This window comes from Aulonocara sp. 'chitande type north' Nkhata Bay, linkage group LG4 (genome assembly GCF_057382095.1).
Source record: "Aulonocara sp. 'chitande type north' Nkhata Bay isolate Kocher_YH1m ecotype deep benthic linkage group LG4, A_spYH_male_GT1.1, whole genome shotgun sequence".
Taxonomy (NCBI): domain Eukaryota; kingdom Metazoa; phylum Chordata; class Actinopteri; order Cichliformes; family Cichlidae; genus Aulonocara; species Aulonocara sp. 'chitande type north' Nkhata Bay.
Window position 1 is genome coordinate 11383092 of NC_141347.1, and position 15781 is coordinate 11398872.

The 15781-nt window shown below is 42.7% G+C and overlaps 1 protein-coding gene across 1 annotated transcript; it reads left to right on the top strand.

The window, feature by feature from the left end:
- The first annotated feature begins 4646 nt into the window (after positions 1 to 4646).
- Positions 4647 to 10914, top strand: txn2 (thioredoxin 2). The gene is made up of 4 exons (XM_086288391.1): positions 4647 to 4758; positions 7595 to 7872; positions 9772 to 9895; positions 10060 to 10914. The coding sequence occupies exons 2-4, from the start codon at positions 7595 to 7597 to the stop codon at positions 10174 to 10176; spliced, it is 519 nt and encodes a 172-aa protein (XP_086144517.1). The 5' UTR covers positions 4647 to 4758; the 3' UTR covers positions 10177 to 10914.
- Positions 10915 to 15781: the final 4867 nt, after the last annotated feature.

Sequence of the window (15781 nt, forward strand, 5' to 3'; positions counted from 1 at the left end):
GTTTCTAGATCTTGCTTATATAATGTATATTAACTTTATTAATCTTGAGAACCCTGTTTCTTTTTTAAAAACTGTAACAGAAATAGGGCTGTCTTTGGGAAAAGTCAAAGAATTTTTTATTAGCGGTCCCTTGGTAATTTGAGGCATTTCTCTGTTGCCACAGACGGATTTAGGATAACTGACAAAAAAAAGAAAAGAAAAAAAAGAGACCAAGGGTACAGACTGTTCCAAAACAGGAGAAAAGGGAAAGAAAAACAAGCATAGAGCGAGGTTAGGAGAGTACCAGTTAGCAAGGATGAGAAGGGGGCAAGGAATTTAAGTCCCAAAGTTATTTTTAAACTAAGGACAGGAACTCTACTGTTGACTCCCCAAACACAGAATCATAGATCGGTATAGGAGCAGAGCTGAGAAAAGAAGACAGGGAGCTTATATACACAAACACATAGACACACACACACACACATATACACACGCTTCATGCATCTGTCAAGTGCGTCATCCCGTATGTGCGTGTACATCCAGGCACATGCATCCTCTAAGCACACGCCTGCCACCGTTTGGCATGCTTTATGGTCTCACAGCCACACTCACACCAGGATGTGTACGCGTCGTCCTGTAAACACGGCGCACTGCTCAGTTTAAAGATACTCGCGCGCTCAAACCTTCGGTGAAAAATGAGAAAGCGTTCGTTTGAACTTCCTTTGGTGCTATATCATTGCTGCATATGTGTATACAGCACATGTACCATGCATCTGATCTAACTGACCATAATTAAGAAGTGGTGGATAGGCAGAGAATCCTAATTACAGGCTGGCGGCGAGAGTGTTTAAAATGTGATGGCTCACCAGCTGTAGAATATGTGACTGTCCACAGAGGATACTCTCTCACACTAACTGAGATAAACAGAAGGTCATCAAGTGGAATAATCTTTGTGGTGCAATCTGCTCAATAACAGGCTTTATACTGTGTGCTTTTCCAGGCTGTTATTATCAAGTAAAGACATTGGGATTTATGGGAAGCGAGCTGGGACAAAACTCACACACAAAGGCGGGAGGGGAGCGTTCTGTGTACGCAAAGGGCACACACCCTGCCATTCATGTGTGCTTTGTCAGGGGGCTGTTATGAAAGCCCGGCTCCATCGGCGGCTGTTGTGTTCCCTCGACTGCTGGCTTGTGCAGATAGGAGAGGGAATAAACAGCCACGAGAAGAGGAGAATGGTCAGGTGCACCGTCACTGGATCCACGGCAGAGTCCACTGAAGGTCACAAGAATATCACTTCCCTCCTGACCTTTAACTCACTGAGGTCTAACTTAGCACACCCTCCTGGTCTTCCTGAAGTCGAGGAGGGTGTCACAGGAAACTGGGTCACTTTTACCTGTTTGTATCGTAATGATAACACCCATCAACCACCTAAAGCAGGGGTCACGCCCTCCACTCTGGATCCCCCATCCTCACACGTGCATCCTACCACTCACCTCCAAGGTGTCACAGAGAGGAGCCTTGTTCTGGTCGTCTCCTCCTTTCTGCCAGGACCCCCTGAAAAATCCCAGCAATCCCTGCAATTTCCGGTGCAATGTTTATTTGGCAGGAAGAGAGGGCTTGTGGGGAGGGGGGTGAAAAAAGGGCCTCACTCACAAACAGTCTGGGTTGGTTGAGAGTAAACATGTGCAGGCGGGGTGTGTGTGAAACGAGCGGTAAGCGGGACTGAGGCTCATGTGTTCTGGTCCTGACACACAGAGCAACGCTCTGTTTCAGGCCCCAACCGCCTCAGCCTGATCAACATCCCACCCCGGCTACTATGAACAGCACCCTCTGCTGGAGAAATGGATACATGATGTTAAAAGAAAACTTGAGATCAAACAAACTAAGAACCTAAAATGTCTTTTTCTGAATAAGATATATAGGGGGAAAAAATCCAGATCCATATATGAGCAGAGGCGCTAGCCCAGGGGTGTCAAACATAAGGCCCTGGGGCCAGAATCGGCCCAGCAAAGATTCCAGTTGACAGCTTTGAGAAATGAATAGGAAGGCATCAATTTTGGACTTTTTTACTGTACTCCCCCATGCCCATTTATTAGAAACCAAAGTAATGAAGTAAATGATAAAGAGTTAAATCACAGAAAAGTTCCTGTTTTTTCCATTGCGTACTATAAATGTCTACTTTTTACAATAAGTCCACAGAGGAAATAAAAAACACACCGTAACTTCCTCTGCAGTTTTATACATTTATTTATCTATGATGATAGATTTCTTTTGTTTACTACAGCACTATTTCGTTATCATATAGAAAAACTGAGACAGTACTTTTGAAACTGCACTTTATGTTTTTCTAAATGTGTACTTCAACATCTTTACAGTGACAGAAAGGGCAGTTTCACATGTTCGGCCCACTTAAGATCAAAGTGGCTTCTTGTTGGGGAGTGCTACGCAGTGATGACGTCATCCATACACACTCCACAGAGGCCTACAGCTACTATACGTATATTAAATTTGATCCTTTGAGGTTTTAACATAAGACTGAGGATGATCTCAACAAATTGAAAATTTATACACATTTACATTCGGTTATACACTCAGAAAGCTCTGCAGGCTGGTAACAGGAACATTTTATTATCAACAGATACATTCATCCTGGGGAAAAATGTGTGTGGGAGACCATCAGGGCCAAGATGGGTATAGATTCCTGGGTGCAGTGGTTTGTAGAAACTTCCTCCCTTTCATCACATCTGTCCTGTTCCAGATGTTCTGTTGACTCACTGAGACATCGTGTCAGAAACATCTGACATGGCATGATATATTTCTGCTTCTCTCTTCTCCTCTTTCTCCTCTTTTGCTGCGTCTTTCCTTTAACCGCAGGCTCCTCTGATGTCTGAAGTGGGGTCACCAGTCTGGCCCGCCAACCTCTGGTTCTCCCACTGGTTGTTGTTGTTGGAGATGGACTGTCCTGATGTGCAGTTTGTCTTTCAGGGCATTCTAAAACTAGAGAAAACATTTATGTTTAAACCCCTGATCTGTGGAGATCTGAGTGCACTTCAGGCTCAATGGCATCCAGTTGTGTGGTGCTGGACTGAACCTCTGAGCACATCGCTGTTTGCACATGGTTTCCTGGCCCTATGTTTGACACCTGCAACTGGCTACCTGAAGCTTCAGGGGTGTGTGTGTTTGCAGGCAACACGGCTCCAGAGCTGCAGAATAAAGAGTGGAGCAGTTTGTGCAGGGCTAGGCTGGCTAAGAGCCCAGGCGGTTGATGTTGCAAAACAGCGCTGGAGATCCGAGAGCTGAAGACAGTCCTGCTTTCCTGTCAGTGCTTTTGTTCAAACAGGCCCGTAGACAGATCTGTCTACATCCTTGATCTGTCTACATCCTTGATCAGATCAGGAAAACCCTCCACTGAAAGAAAAAAAGGTGTCCACCTGGAGGAAGTGTGGCTTTTGATGTGATAAAATGTGAAAAATAAAGGAAGGTGAAGCATGGACGTGTCTGCTATATAAAACTACAGGAATGATGATGCTTCTTAGCAGACATGGCTCACAGGAGCAAAGCTTCTCCACAGAGGTTTTAATCTAAAACTATATTTTTCTGCTCATTGTCTCATTGTGTGGACATTTTGGGAAGCCTTGGAGAGACTTAGAGTCAGGTCTGTGTAAATAAGCCACTGGAAGCTGACTGTGTACTTAGCTTAGGAGAGTGATTAGAAACAAGGGAAACCATTTGCCCATGTCTGACAGACTTCATCCAACAACACCACCGTGGTGCAATGGTTTGTACTGATGTCTCACAGCAAGGTGGTCTTTTTTTATATGGAGTCTGCATATTCGCCCCCGGCTTGCATGGGTTCTCACTGGGTACTCTAGCTTCTTCCCACAGTCCAAAGACATGCATGGATGAGGTTGGTTGGCAACTCTTGAATGTTGGTAGGGGGTGAATGGTTATCTGCCTCTCTGTGTTAGCTCTGCAATAGTGCAATAGTGAAAGAAGATGGCTGGACAATGCACTCTACCTGCGGTGTCAGACCAGTGTAGAGTCAAATCTTGCACAATATGCAAAATCCATTGTGCTGCAAGTCATTAGAAATGGACTGCTCAATTTGAGCTCCGCCAGAAATATGAATCAATCTGTGCTTCTTACAGCATTCTTACTGACAAGTACATAAAGTTTAAGGTAAGGTGTTTTTAAAGTAGTCATGTCTGTCTTTGAGTTCCAGCAGCAGCATTTATTTTTAAGCTCAGTAATAGAATAGCATTTTATTTTCATTGTACCTTTACGTAAATACATACAATACATAAAAAATAAATAGCAAATTTATTTTATTTTTAGTGTATTTTATTTTTTCATAGACAGGCTGTTTCTCTGTTTAGTAAATGGATGGTTAATTAAACATCTTACACAAACATCATACAAACTTTGTTACTGGAAATTACAAGTTACACTTGCTAATCTTTACTAATGAATTTTCTTCATATTATTATTCATATTAATATGAATATTAATATTAATGATGCTTCTAATTATATTTTAACATAGACCTACTACAAACTACAACTAAAACTAGCTGTCAGGTTAATATATAGTAGATAAAAGTATGCTACGCTGATAATCCGACCCTGTGCTTCCCAACCTGGCCAGCCGGTGGCGCCACTCACTGATCTGTGTCGTCTGAAAAGCCGCACGTTCCCTTTTTTTCTGCGGCACCAAAACGGAAGTACTTCATTGGTCCGCGAGGCCAAGATCAAGAATAGCGCCGACAGAAGAAGCGAGGTAAGCTGTGAAAATGCGGGCGCGTGTTTTAATGTGTGTGACATTTGAGAACGTGTTATTCTCAAAGTGTCCGGTTTCGGTGTTCGCGTGCTGCTTTACGCGAGGAGGCAGCGGCGGGGGAAGGTTTAGGAGGAGGAGGACGAAGAGGGCAAACTCATGCGTAACGTAGATTAATGGAGCACGCGAGCTGCCGGTAGAAAAGCGTCAAACACAAGATGTCAGGCCGAGAAAACCCCTCAGAGAGCTGGAGGGGAGTGAGCCGTTCTCAGTGGGGAAATGCTGAATACTTAAAGCTCTTTAGCCATCGTGGGATTAAGAAAGTGTTTCTCAACAAGGCAACGTGGCTGAGTGTGTTCTGCCAATAAACTCGTTTGTTCACGTCACTCGTTATATGACGCTCACGAGCCCTAATCACGTTAATTAGCGCTGATTCTTCATTAAACAGCTCGTGCTCGAGAGCTTAAACCGTGTGAGACTAGAAGTTTTTCACTAAGTGATTCAAAACAATGTCAGCTGTGAGTGTATTATAGAGGATACTCGAAGTGATTATTTCTCCCGCACACAGCACGTTGCAGGTTTTTTCTGCAAAAAAGGAGAAAAGATGTCATAATCATCTAAACCAGGGGTAGGGAACCCCCATGCTTCAAGGGCCGGTGTCCTGCAGGTTTTAGATGTGTCCTTGATCCATCACAGCTGATTTAAATGGCTAAATTACCTCCTCAACATGTCTTGAAGTTCTCCAGAGGCCTGGTAATGAACTAATCATTTGATTAATTTGTGTTGACCCAAGGTGAGATCTAAAACCTACAGGACATCTGCTCTCGAGGCCTGGAGTTCCCTACCCCTGATCTAAACCCAAGTGGACCTCAGCGCTTGTTCTTGGGCCAGCAGCTGAGATCCTGATATTTAATTAAATAATACTGAATCTAAAATCCTCCAGAAAGTAGCATTACAGAAGTTCTAACTACTGATTTTTTAAAAAAAATATAATTTTCCTTAAAAGCAGTCCAAATGATTATTCTATTTTATTCTACTGTATATAGTATATTATTTTATTCTATTCTGTACAGCTGTGTACTGTATTTATTCTTATTGTATTCTAATTTTTGCGTCATAACTTTTGCACTGTCCACTTCCTGCTGTGACAAAACAAATTTCCCACGTGTGGGACTAATAAAGGTTATCTTATCTTATCTTATTCCTTGAACTTTTTTCTCCAACTTGCCTGACAGATGTGTCAGGTGTGTACGAATACAAATCAGTCCAGTATTTGTTGCCTCCTATCCCATCTATCCAGACAGCTCCTTTGCTTAAACCACACGGACCATTTCCAGTAGTTCCAGTTTTTGAAATGAGCAATTTGCTGACATAAGAAAATATCCATTACCTGGTTTAGCTAATTTATTTTTTTTACTTATGTGTTAAAAGCAAACCTATTGTGCTTTTTCTGAATTTGTTGGCGAATGCTTATATTTAACATGGCCAAAGTTACAAATAAAAAGGTCTGTGCATATACAGGTAATCCCCCTGGGAGCCAAAACCTCAGTTCAAACAGCATTGATGACAATATGATGTCAAAGAAAGCAGGTCATATCACCATTCTCATGTAGAGGTGTGTGTGTGTGTGTGGTGGGGGGGTTAATACAACATTGTATTGTGATATTTTGTGTTGCATTATTGCACTGATACAGGAACAGCAAGTATTGATAAATGAATTAAAAAATTAAAATACTATGAACAAGAAGGCTCACGTCATGAGATGAGCCGAGCAAACTTGCATTAAATCAGCCCAACTGATAAACCATCAAACGCTGGTTGCACTTAGCTTTACAAAGATGCCTCCTAATGCAGAGCAAGCTAATGGCTCAGTCACACGAACAAAAATAGGACAGCAACCTCCTTACATCTACACGGGTGACTTTCTGGTGATTGTATTGAATTTTTTCATGTACTACAACTTGGTGGTGATTAAATGGTTACCACACAACCACTTTTGATCAGAAGTTGATTGCGCAGGTCACCTGATGGGACGTAACCTTTCTGCAAACAGTTGCAGTCTGATTTGGACTGAGTGCAGTCACTTTGAGAGAGATTGTTGAAGTTTAGGGGATAACTGTTGTCTAACATATAAATACAGACAGACTGCCAACATGTTGCAATCAGTGTGAATGAGTCTTTGTCAGCTAGCAGGGTACACCCTGGACATGTCGCCAGTCTGTCGCAGGCCTAACAAATAGACACAACCATTCACATTCACACATAAATATGATTTATTTGTTTTTTATTACACTTTATCCATGCCCCACCTGCACCATGTGCACTGATTAGGTGCCCCAGCAGGAACACCACAGCATAGTATGAGAACCACTGGCTTAAAGGAAGAGGAGCTTAAATACCTTGTTTCAGGTACTGGATAAACTGGGAGTATCACTATTTTGACAGTTTATACCAAGTGCAGCATAAGGGGGGAAAAAAGGATCTTAAGCCTATTTAAAAAAAAAAAAAATGTTATTTAGAATAGTAAATTATGCAAAACTACTTTTGTACAAGTCAAGAATGAAATTATGGAGCTGGAAATAAACATTGTGGGTGTCACCATGTAACTCATATATCTCTAACTTTAGTCCTGACAAGTAACTGGTGCCAGTTTGTAAAGCTCAGGCAGGGTTTAAGAGTGGATTCATTATGTTTACTTTTAAACATATGGGACCTATAGCGGTTTTGGATACATTTCTTCTTATTATTTTTTAATCTTATAATCAGAAGTATCTGAAATGCAATATTAATATTAGAATAAGTAACACTTATCTTCTGTATCTTTGCCTGTTGTGCAAAGATGGCTCACAGGCTCGTGCTACGAAGACTCTGGACACTGTCTGTGAACGATATCCGCTGCCTCCCCACATCCACTGCCTCCGTTGCTTCCTCTTGTTATTCCACATCCCTTCAGTCCAGTACAACCCGGGTCTCCTTCCTCTCCCCGTCACGAAGTCTGCCTCGCGCCCTGCCTCACACCTCCCGCCGAGAAGTCTCCTTCAATGTGCAGGACAGCGAGGACTTTACAGAGAGGGTCATCAACAGCGAACTGCCCGTGCTAGTGGACTTTCATGCACAGTGAGTACCTCAGGGAGCCCAAGGAGAGTGACTGTATGGACGTATTAAATAAAACTAGGGATAATATAAATGGATGAAAAACAGTCCCACCCTGGTCACCTTGGTGCTAAAGCTCTTTGCAGTTATGCAGATACAGATTTGCTTTGCAAATGTAGATAATATTCAGTTCAGTCAAAATATCTGCTGACGCTTGGCTGCGTTTGTACACGCGTTCCTTGGAAAAGACCTTGTTCCACAGCTGCCCCGCCTCTTTAAAACACTGCAAGTGTTACATACAGCATGTGCTGTTAAAAATATATACATGTACAGTGGTGACTTAAACTCTCAAGTCCTGTAAGCTTACACGACAGCTGCTCAAAAGTCCACAGTAGACAGAGCATGTCTCACAGATAGGAGTGCATCTTCACAGCTGTTAGGTTGTTTGTCATTAATACAGCCCACAGGCCTTGTTCACACAAGACATTTTTACTAAATACTAGCTCTCTTTCACAGCGGTTACTGAAATAACACTGGGGACTTTTTTTCTGCCCTACTTTTCCTTTCCCTTGTAATACGATGCTGTGCAAAGGTTTTGAGTCTCCCTTCATTTCTTTGCATGTTGTTAGGAAAGTGCAAAATGGATGCAGTGCTTTATTGAAACATGCAAATATATATGAAAATACACTATGTGAAACAAAAATGGAGTCAGTATTTGGTATAGCCACCTTTTTATTCTTCAACACAGTCATCTCAAAGCTTTTCTTTGGGGGGGGGGGGCTTGTCCAGTTATAATGATGTCAGGGAAGTACACGATGCATTATTACTCATATTTTATAATCTTTAAAAGGCTGTTAGCTCGGGCTCTGCTGTGTTATTGGTACTTTTTGATTGCATCAGGGTTTTCATGGTCCTAATAACTCTTGGAAGTAGTATCGTCGGTCCTTTGTTTTTGTTTATTGGCTCCAACTACTGTGCAGTTAGTAGTTGTGAACATAAGAGGACCTCGACGTAAATGTGCGGTGACTGGTCCAGATGTAAGTGTATGTACGTGAACTCTGATCTTTAGCCTTAAAATGGAACAAAACACTTAGAAGTGCACAAACAGTGAAGTCTGCAGCCAGAACTAGAACAACAGAGTTACAGAAATTGCTGCAGTAAGGATGCATCGTATAGCATCAGATTTCTGTTAAAGTCACTGAAATGACAGATCCTTCATCCTGGCTGCAGTCACACTGTACCGTACCCACACAGGAGAAATACCTGCCAATCAGAAAAATGTCTGTGACATGTTTTTTGGTTTATGTAGTACATAGAACTTCTACATGGTATAAATTAATCTTATACTTTATTGATTTCTGTTTTATTTTTATTACTTTCTAATATATGTCTGATTCACTTTTTCCTTTCTGACCCTTGTGCTGCTGTAACAAGAAGGATTAATACAGTCTAGTGCTGTCTATCAAATCAACAATCCTTCAGTAGAAAGGTCTGTTAAAACAAACTGCAGACCTCATTTAGTTTCTAGGTCATCAGATGGTAGATGTGAGGATGGCACAGTTTTGTTTTCTACCTCAGAATTTCAGAGTTTTTATTTATTAATGCTGGGAAAGTGTAACTGTGTGTAAGCATTGGCCCATTTTCATCAGGTTTCCCAGCATGCCATTACAGTGAGCCAGCATGCAATATACCAAGTCCTTAAACCGGCTCCTTTTACAAGCTTTTATGTGCATTTCTTGCCCTGTGCTTCTCCTAGTATTCAAAGTCTAACTACGCCCTTGCACTGAAAGATGTTAATTGGTGTTAACGACATCTGTGCTTTTAATTCTCTGACTAGTTTAATGTGTGCTGTGGGAGAGAGCTCTATTGTTTTGTTTAAAATAAGTTAATACTGTTTGTCTCCTTTTGTTTTGTGTTTTTTAGGTGGTGTGGTCCCTGTAAGATCCTCGGACCAAGGTTGGAGAAAGCTGTTGCAAAACAGAAAGGTCGCGTTGCCATGGCAAAAGTTGACATAGATGACCACACAGATTTGGCCATTGAATATGGGGTGAGACCTATTTTAAGTATATCTTTATGGCACTCCTGTCCTCCTGTTTGGTTAATTTCTGCTGTGCTTGGATGTAGAATTCTATCATCATATTTATATGATGTTTTATTAAGTCAAAGTGTCACTAGTTCTGTCTTACAATGCGCCGCCTTGTCTGCCCTCAGGTCTCTGCTGTTCCCACAGTCATCGCCATGCGGGGAGGTGACGTCGTCGATCAATTTGTGGGGATCAAAGATGATGATGAGCTGGACTCATTTGTCAGCAAAGTCATTGGACAATGAAATCCACCTGTCCTCACCCAGCCATACCCCCACCATCGTCATTCTCATGCTGTTCTCTCTGATTCTGGCACGGCCGGCGAGCCCTGGGCTGCCATTTTGAGCCTGTTTAGCAATCACTATTAAGTAAACAAAACCTAACCACAATTACAGCTGGCAGACTCTCAAATGCTCACACCTATCCCTTGACATGTTGCTTTAGCTGTGCATTGTCTCTTCGGGCTCTTTCTCTGTCTCCCTCTTGTGTTTTTTGTTACTAGTCAAGCGATGGGTGTGTGCTCCATTTTGCAGCAGTTCCACGTTCTTTCATAATGTGACTACTCTCGCTAAGCTGGTGTGTAACAGTTTTCTGTAAAAACTCTTAAGTTTGGATGGAAAATAAATGTGCTCTACTGCACTCATTGTGTACAATGTTGGATGAACATTTATAGTTTTTGCGGTGCAGGGAATTTAACTTGCAACCTGACAATACTGAATGAGGTTGGTGACAGTGTTACATGTAGATCCTGCTCGTGTCCACACGAGGGCAACGTTTCTCTAACATCACAGAGTCGCACACAGTCATTTTACACCGTTATGCCTAATACTGTGAGAAAGGAAGGCGCACGTGTTTCTCTCCTGTTCCTGACTGTAAAACTGAAGTCGAGCGGGAATTGCGATGAAGATTTTTAGTTTATTACTAAAATGAACTCTGTGTACCAGAAACATGACCAAGTGAAGTAATAAAGGAGTAAAAAGATGTGTATACGGATTGTTTGTGGTTGTGTGTGGGGTTGAGATGGAGACAAAGGCTTGGAGCTGTGCTGTCCCTAATGACACTGATGCAATACCATAGTTTCCCTCCCTCAGCTGGTTTTACAGCACCCGGGGGATGCAGTTATAAGCTCCAGATGGATATTTGTGTTGTTTTTACTTAAAGGGGATTAAGCTTTCCTTACCTAATGGATGAAGTTAAAGTAGCTCTGGATCTCCTTACTTCGCCTATCTGGGAACCTTGGGGTCAGTTTTCAAAAAGACACATCCTTTAAACTCTGAAGTCCGAGTCATCATCAGTGTCTGTGTCAGAATCTTCTCCCCCACAAGTCTCCAAAGACTTGGCACTTAAGGGACCAGAAATTAATAATTATGACATGAATCAAAAACATGAAACATCCGGGTTTCATCTCCAGGAGGTGACACAACCTGAGCCACGGGGAGTCGCAGGCTACTGTTAACCTAGCAACACTCTCAACCCCAGATAAATAGGAAGGTTTCTTCAGGAGGGGTATCGCTATAAAAATCTGTGCCAAATCAGAAACGTGGACATGTCCGTCTGCTGTGGAAATAAGGAACCAGTCAAATGTACCTTCTTCTCTAAAGATGGTGATGCTAAAGTGACGAAGGGCCATCAGTTTCCATGTTGTAGACAGAAGTGGAGCCTCGCTGTGTGGGAGCTGATTTTTAACATTTGTGTTGTTTTTGACCCAGTGCCTGTTTTCAATTTATGTTTCTTGTTTTAAAATAATTACACGGTGCTGGAATATATTCCCAACTGGAACATTATATTTCCTCATTGCCAGGTTGCTCCAAAGGCTTCCCAAAAAACCTACAGTTGATCCAAAACAACGCAGCAAGAGGTGCTAATGAGTATTAACACGAGAGACCACATATCTATACTCGACTCGCAGTCTTTACACTTCATCATGTACCTATAGGATGTAGCTTTGTTAGTGCCATAGTTCTAGAATAGAATGGGAGGGATGGCTTAGCTTAAAGGTTGGGATCAAGAGATGGACCCCCTCTCTGATTTCAGGATTAGTCTTAAAAGTTAGTTGTTGTTTTTTTTTGGATAAACACATGTTTTGGGCTGGATCAGGAGATTCTGCTGGGGGACCTGGTATCACGTACTGAGCACCTCTCCTCGCTTTCATTCCCTTTGCATTTATATGACATCATTAAAAGCCATTATTCTTTTATTTTCTGTCCTCTCTTTCTCTCCCTTCCTTTCTGTATCCCCAGACATCCATGTTCCTGATCTGTGGATACGGATCCCACTAACCTGTGCCCTCAGGAAGTTAGGAGGATGTTGGATTGTTGGGAATTCTCTAATGTTACAGGGTCTTAAATTACTATATAAAGGACTGTTGTTGTGAACTGGAGGATTTTCAGTTGTATTATGCCAGCGTCATCCCCCCAAATCTCCCTGTGCCTTCTGTCTGAACATGCAGGTGTTACTCATGTTGTTACAATCCAGTCTTTACCGAAATGCCTACCTACACACCACCCTCTACTTAAATTACCCCCCTTCTGTCACCCCCTCAAATCAACAGTGTCTGCCTCCTCGTCTGTGTCTCTAATTTTCACCTTTGCATGTTTTCATTCTTGCACCTGGGCCAGAGTACCGTACCGTGCCCAGCCACCTTTCCCTCCTCTGTCGCGGTTGAGATGTTCTCGACATGTGCTGCGACCTGGCAGATGGACTCTGACCCTCGAGCCTGTCACATTCGTGCTGTTCATAAACTATCTACCTCTCTCCAGTCCGAATGAGTGTGAGTTCAGCCTTTGCTTGCTTGTAAGTTGCTATGGTGACAGCAAAGAAAGTAATAAATAGCTGTTTTATCACTGGATGTGGTTAATGATTAACAGCAGAGTAGTAAGATTGGGCTTGCTTTTATTTATTTATTTATTTACGTAGCACTGCACCTCACAGTGACGAGGGATAGAAAGTAAAATGTTACTTTCTGTACTCATATAAACACTTTTAATGTGAGGGGCCTGCCCAATAAAGACTGGAGTGCAAGAGTGAGGCAAGTCTGTATCACTAATGAACCATTCAAAGAATCGAGTGCTTCGTGGTAAAGCAGACAGGAGATGACCTGCCCTGCCTAGAAAGACCCTTCTCTCATCATCGTCTCTATCTCTCGTAATTTTCTCAGCAGAAAACATGCCCAGCCCTGGCCGCTTGCTTTCCCATCCTGGCGTGTCATTACAGAGAGCCCACAGCTGACAGAATCATAGTGACGGCCTTCAGAACTGCTCATTAAAGTCACATCATTTGTCATCTGCACTTTCAGCGGGTCCTGGTTTGGATTAGGTCATTGCAAATGAAGCCCAAGGATGTGCTCACTGATAGTTACTCAGTAGCAGCCAGATCAGAGATCAAGTGATTTTTTTTTTTTGTATTATTTAAAAAGAAGGAGGGGGAGGAGGAGGGGGAGGAATTCCACTGGCATTATGTAAGCAGGTGTGCGTAAAGCTAAAGGCCCAGATGTACAAACACAATTGTTGTAAGCTGGATGAAAGACATTCCTGCATAGTTTTTGAGATGTCTGTGAATGTTCTACCATTTCAGCCGCTTTTGTCCCCTTCTGCCTCAGATAATCAGCAACCGCGCCACATGACTTCCTATGCAGTTCCTATACTTTCAGACTGAGGAAAAGAGGTGACTGAAGAGATGACGACAGCCACCAGAGGTTAAAGACCAACATGTAACCCTACACGTCTTCCGCGAAAAACAATAGACCACACCTCCACCCTCTCTCTCTTTCGCTCTCTCTCCCACTCTCTCTCACACTCACTCAACCACCTCTTGTGACCATATAAGGCAAAAAAAGTCAGAGTAAACGGCAAGAGGCAGAGTTGCCAGAATTCTTGCAGTGAGTCTGTCCCACTTTAGAGCCCCAAACTGCTAATGTTCGCTCTCTGTTTGTTCGAAATGGCATCGCTTGTCTCTGAGCCAAACGCTTTTGCCCTGTGTGTGCATTTGGGTGAGGTGCTTATGGGAGAAAGAGCCGATCTGGCACAGGCCTGAGAATTCTGTGTTTATAGTAAATACATATCTGTATTTATATTTTAAACACACACCCTCTCCACCTTGTTAGAGCTGCGCTCTGTTCCAGACAAAGCAGCCACTGTTGCTGTTTCTCTCACTCCCATCAGTGCAATACCTTATGGACTTAGCATGTATTAGGGATGCTGTCTTATCAGCAACGCAACAAAGGGGGAGAGAGACGGACAAAGGAAGACGAGCTGTGCCTGTTTTCCCTTTTACTCCACATTCCCTAGTTTTGTGAGTCAACATGTGTCTTATCACTCCTTCCTGTGTACTGATTGCTAAAGAAAAAGGAGGATGGCGGAGCTGGAACCCAGGGTGAGACTAAAGACAGAATAAATAGCCACTGGACACACCGGTGCTTATTATTGCATTATCATAAAAGCTGAGGAAGCTCTTAATTATTCTTTGCGGTTCGTGCTATTCAAATACACACAAACAAACACTTTGTTTAACTATGTCAAGAGGTTGTGTTAACTGAAGCATGCTGGGTACATAGTCTCGGCAGACAGGGAGATGGTGATGAACAAACCGCATGCGCTGTAATAAGTGTTGTTGACCGGTTAGAGCTAGAGGATGTGGCTCAGACAGTAGCAATAAAGTGGCCCTATTAGAGGTTTCCCGATTTTCTGTCATATATGTGCTGTTAAAATGGCAGAAGCTCCTCATAAAAATAGCCAATGAGTTCAATGTACGTGCAAGTAATCCCAGTGATTGCATGAGCACTGAAGCCCCTCCCACCTGTTGTTCAGACCTTTTGTTTGCAAGCTGCAGCAAATAGGGAGAAAGTCGGCCTTAAAGGGAGGGTGAAGGAGACGCAAACAGCTTGTTTCAAGACATACGAAAAAAGACATCCTTTACCTCGCCGCACCCCCAACCAGTTGCCGCAGATGGCTGCCATTCCCTGAGCCTGGCTGTTGCCGGAGGCTTCTTCCTGCTAAAAGGGAGTTTTGTCACCAAATACTTGCTCGCTGATTGTTGGGGTTTTCTCTGTTTTATTTTAGGGTCTTTACATTACAATAATACAGAAGCGGGAGTTATTGTGATTTGGTGCTATATAAATAAAACTGAGGGCCTGTGTCAACAGCCAGGATAAGTTGATAAGGATTATTTCGAACTGTGATTCTAGTACACTTCAGGAGTGAAAGAGTGGAGTAGGAAATGAGTACAAGAGGTAAATTTGTTTGCTCTATTATTTGACCTACATCTGAGCTTTTGCATGTACAGACATGTAGGCCCGTGTGTTGCTTGAGGGCACAGACACACACACAAATTCACGCAAGCGGTTACACTCCAAGAGTGGTCAGTGAGTTAACATAGCACCCTTTTTAACGTGCCGTCACTGAATGAGTTCCTTTCTTTCTGACTGGATGATATAATGGCCTTACACACCCTGAATTACAGACACACCCTGCTGCTGCTATTACAACCAACTGAAGGGGGGGGAGAAAGAGAGAATGAGCGAGAGAAAGGGAAGAGGGAGGGAGGGAGATGGTGAGGTCAGAGTTGTCCATATTTGGTAATTCTGCTATGTTTTAATCCCACATTTATTTTGCTTCCCACTTCTGTTTGCTTCTCTTTTTCCCCTTTAGATCCAAGATTCTTATCATATGAGAAGCTGTTGTCATATTACAAAATGTGCTTTGAGCTCAGATCTGTTTGTATGTCAGAAGCCTGATTCTCTTGCTTATTCCCCTGTTGTCTTCGCCTCTGCCCCTCTCCTCTTTTGGCATCTGGTCCCTCTCAAGTAACACGTGACCTTTGACCTCTTAGCTGAAAATTCAGATATTTCCCGTC

Excerpts from the sequence above, each read along its gene's own strand:
- txn2 (XM_086288391.1), top strand. The coding sequence starts at position 7,595 with ATGGCTCACAGGCTCGTGCTACGAAGACTCTGGACACTGTCTGTGAAC. Across the intron at positions 7,873-9,771 it reads CTAGTGGACTTTCATGCACA|GTGGTGTGGTCCCTGTAAGA; the intron begins GTGAGTACCTCA and ends TGTGTTTTTTAG. Across the intron at positions 9,896-10,059 it reads ATTTGGCCATTGAATATGGG|GTCTCTGCTGTTCCCACAGT; the intron begins GTGAGACCTATT and ends GTCTGCCCTCAG.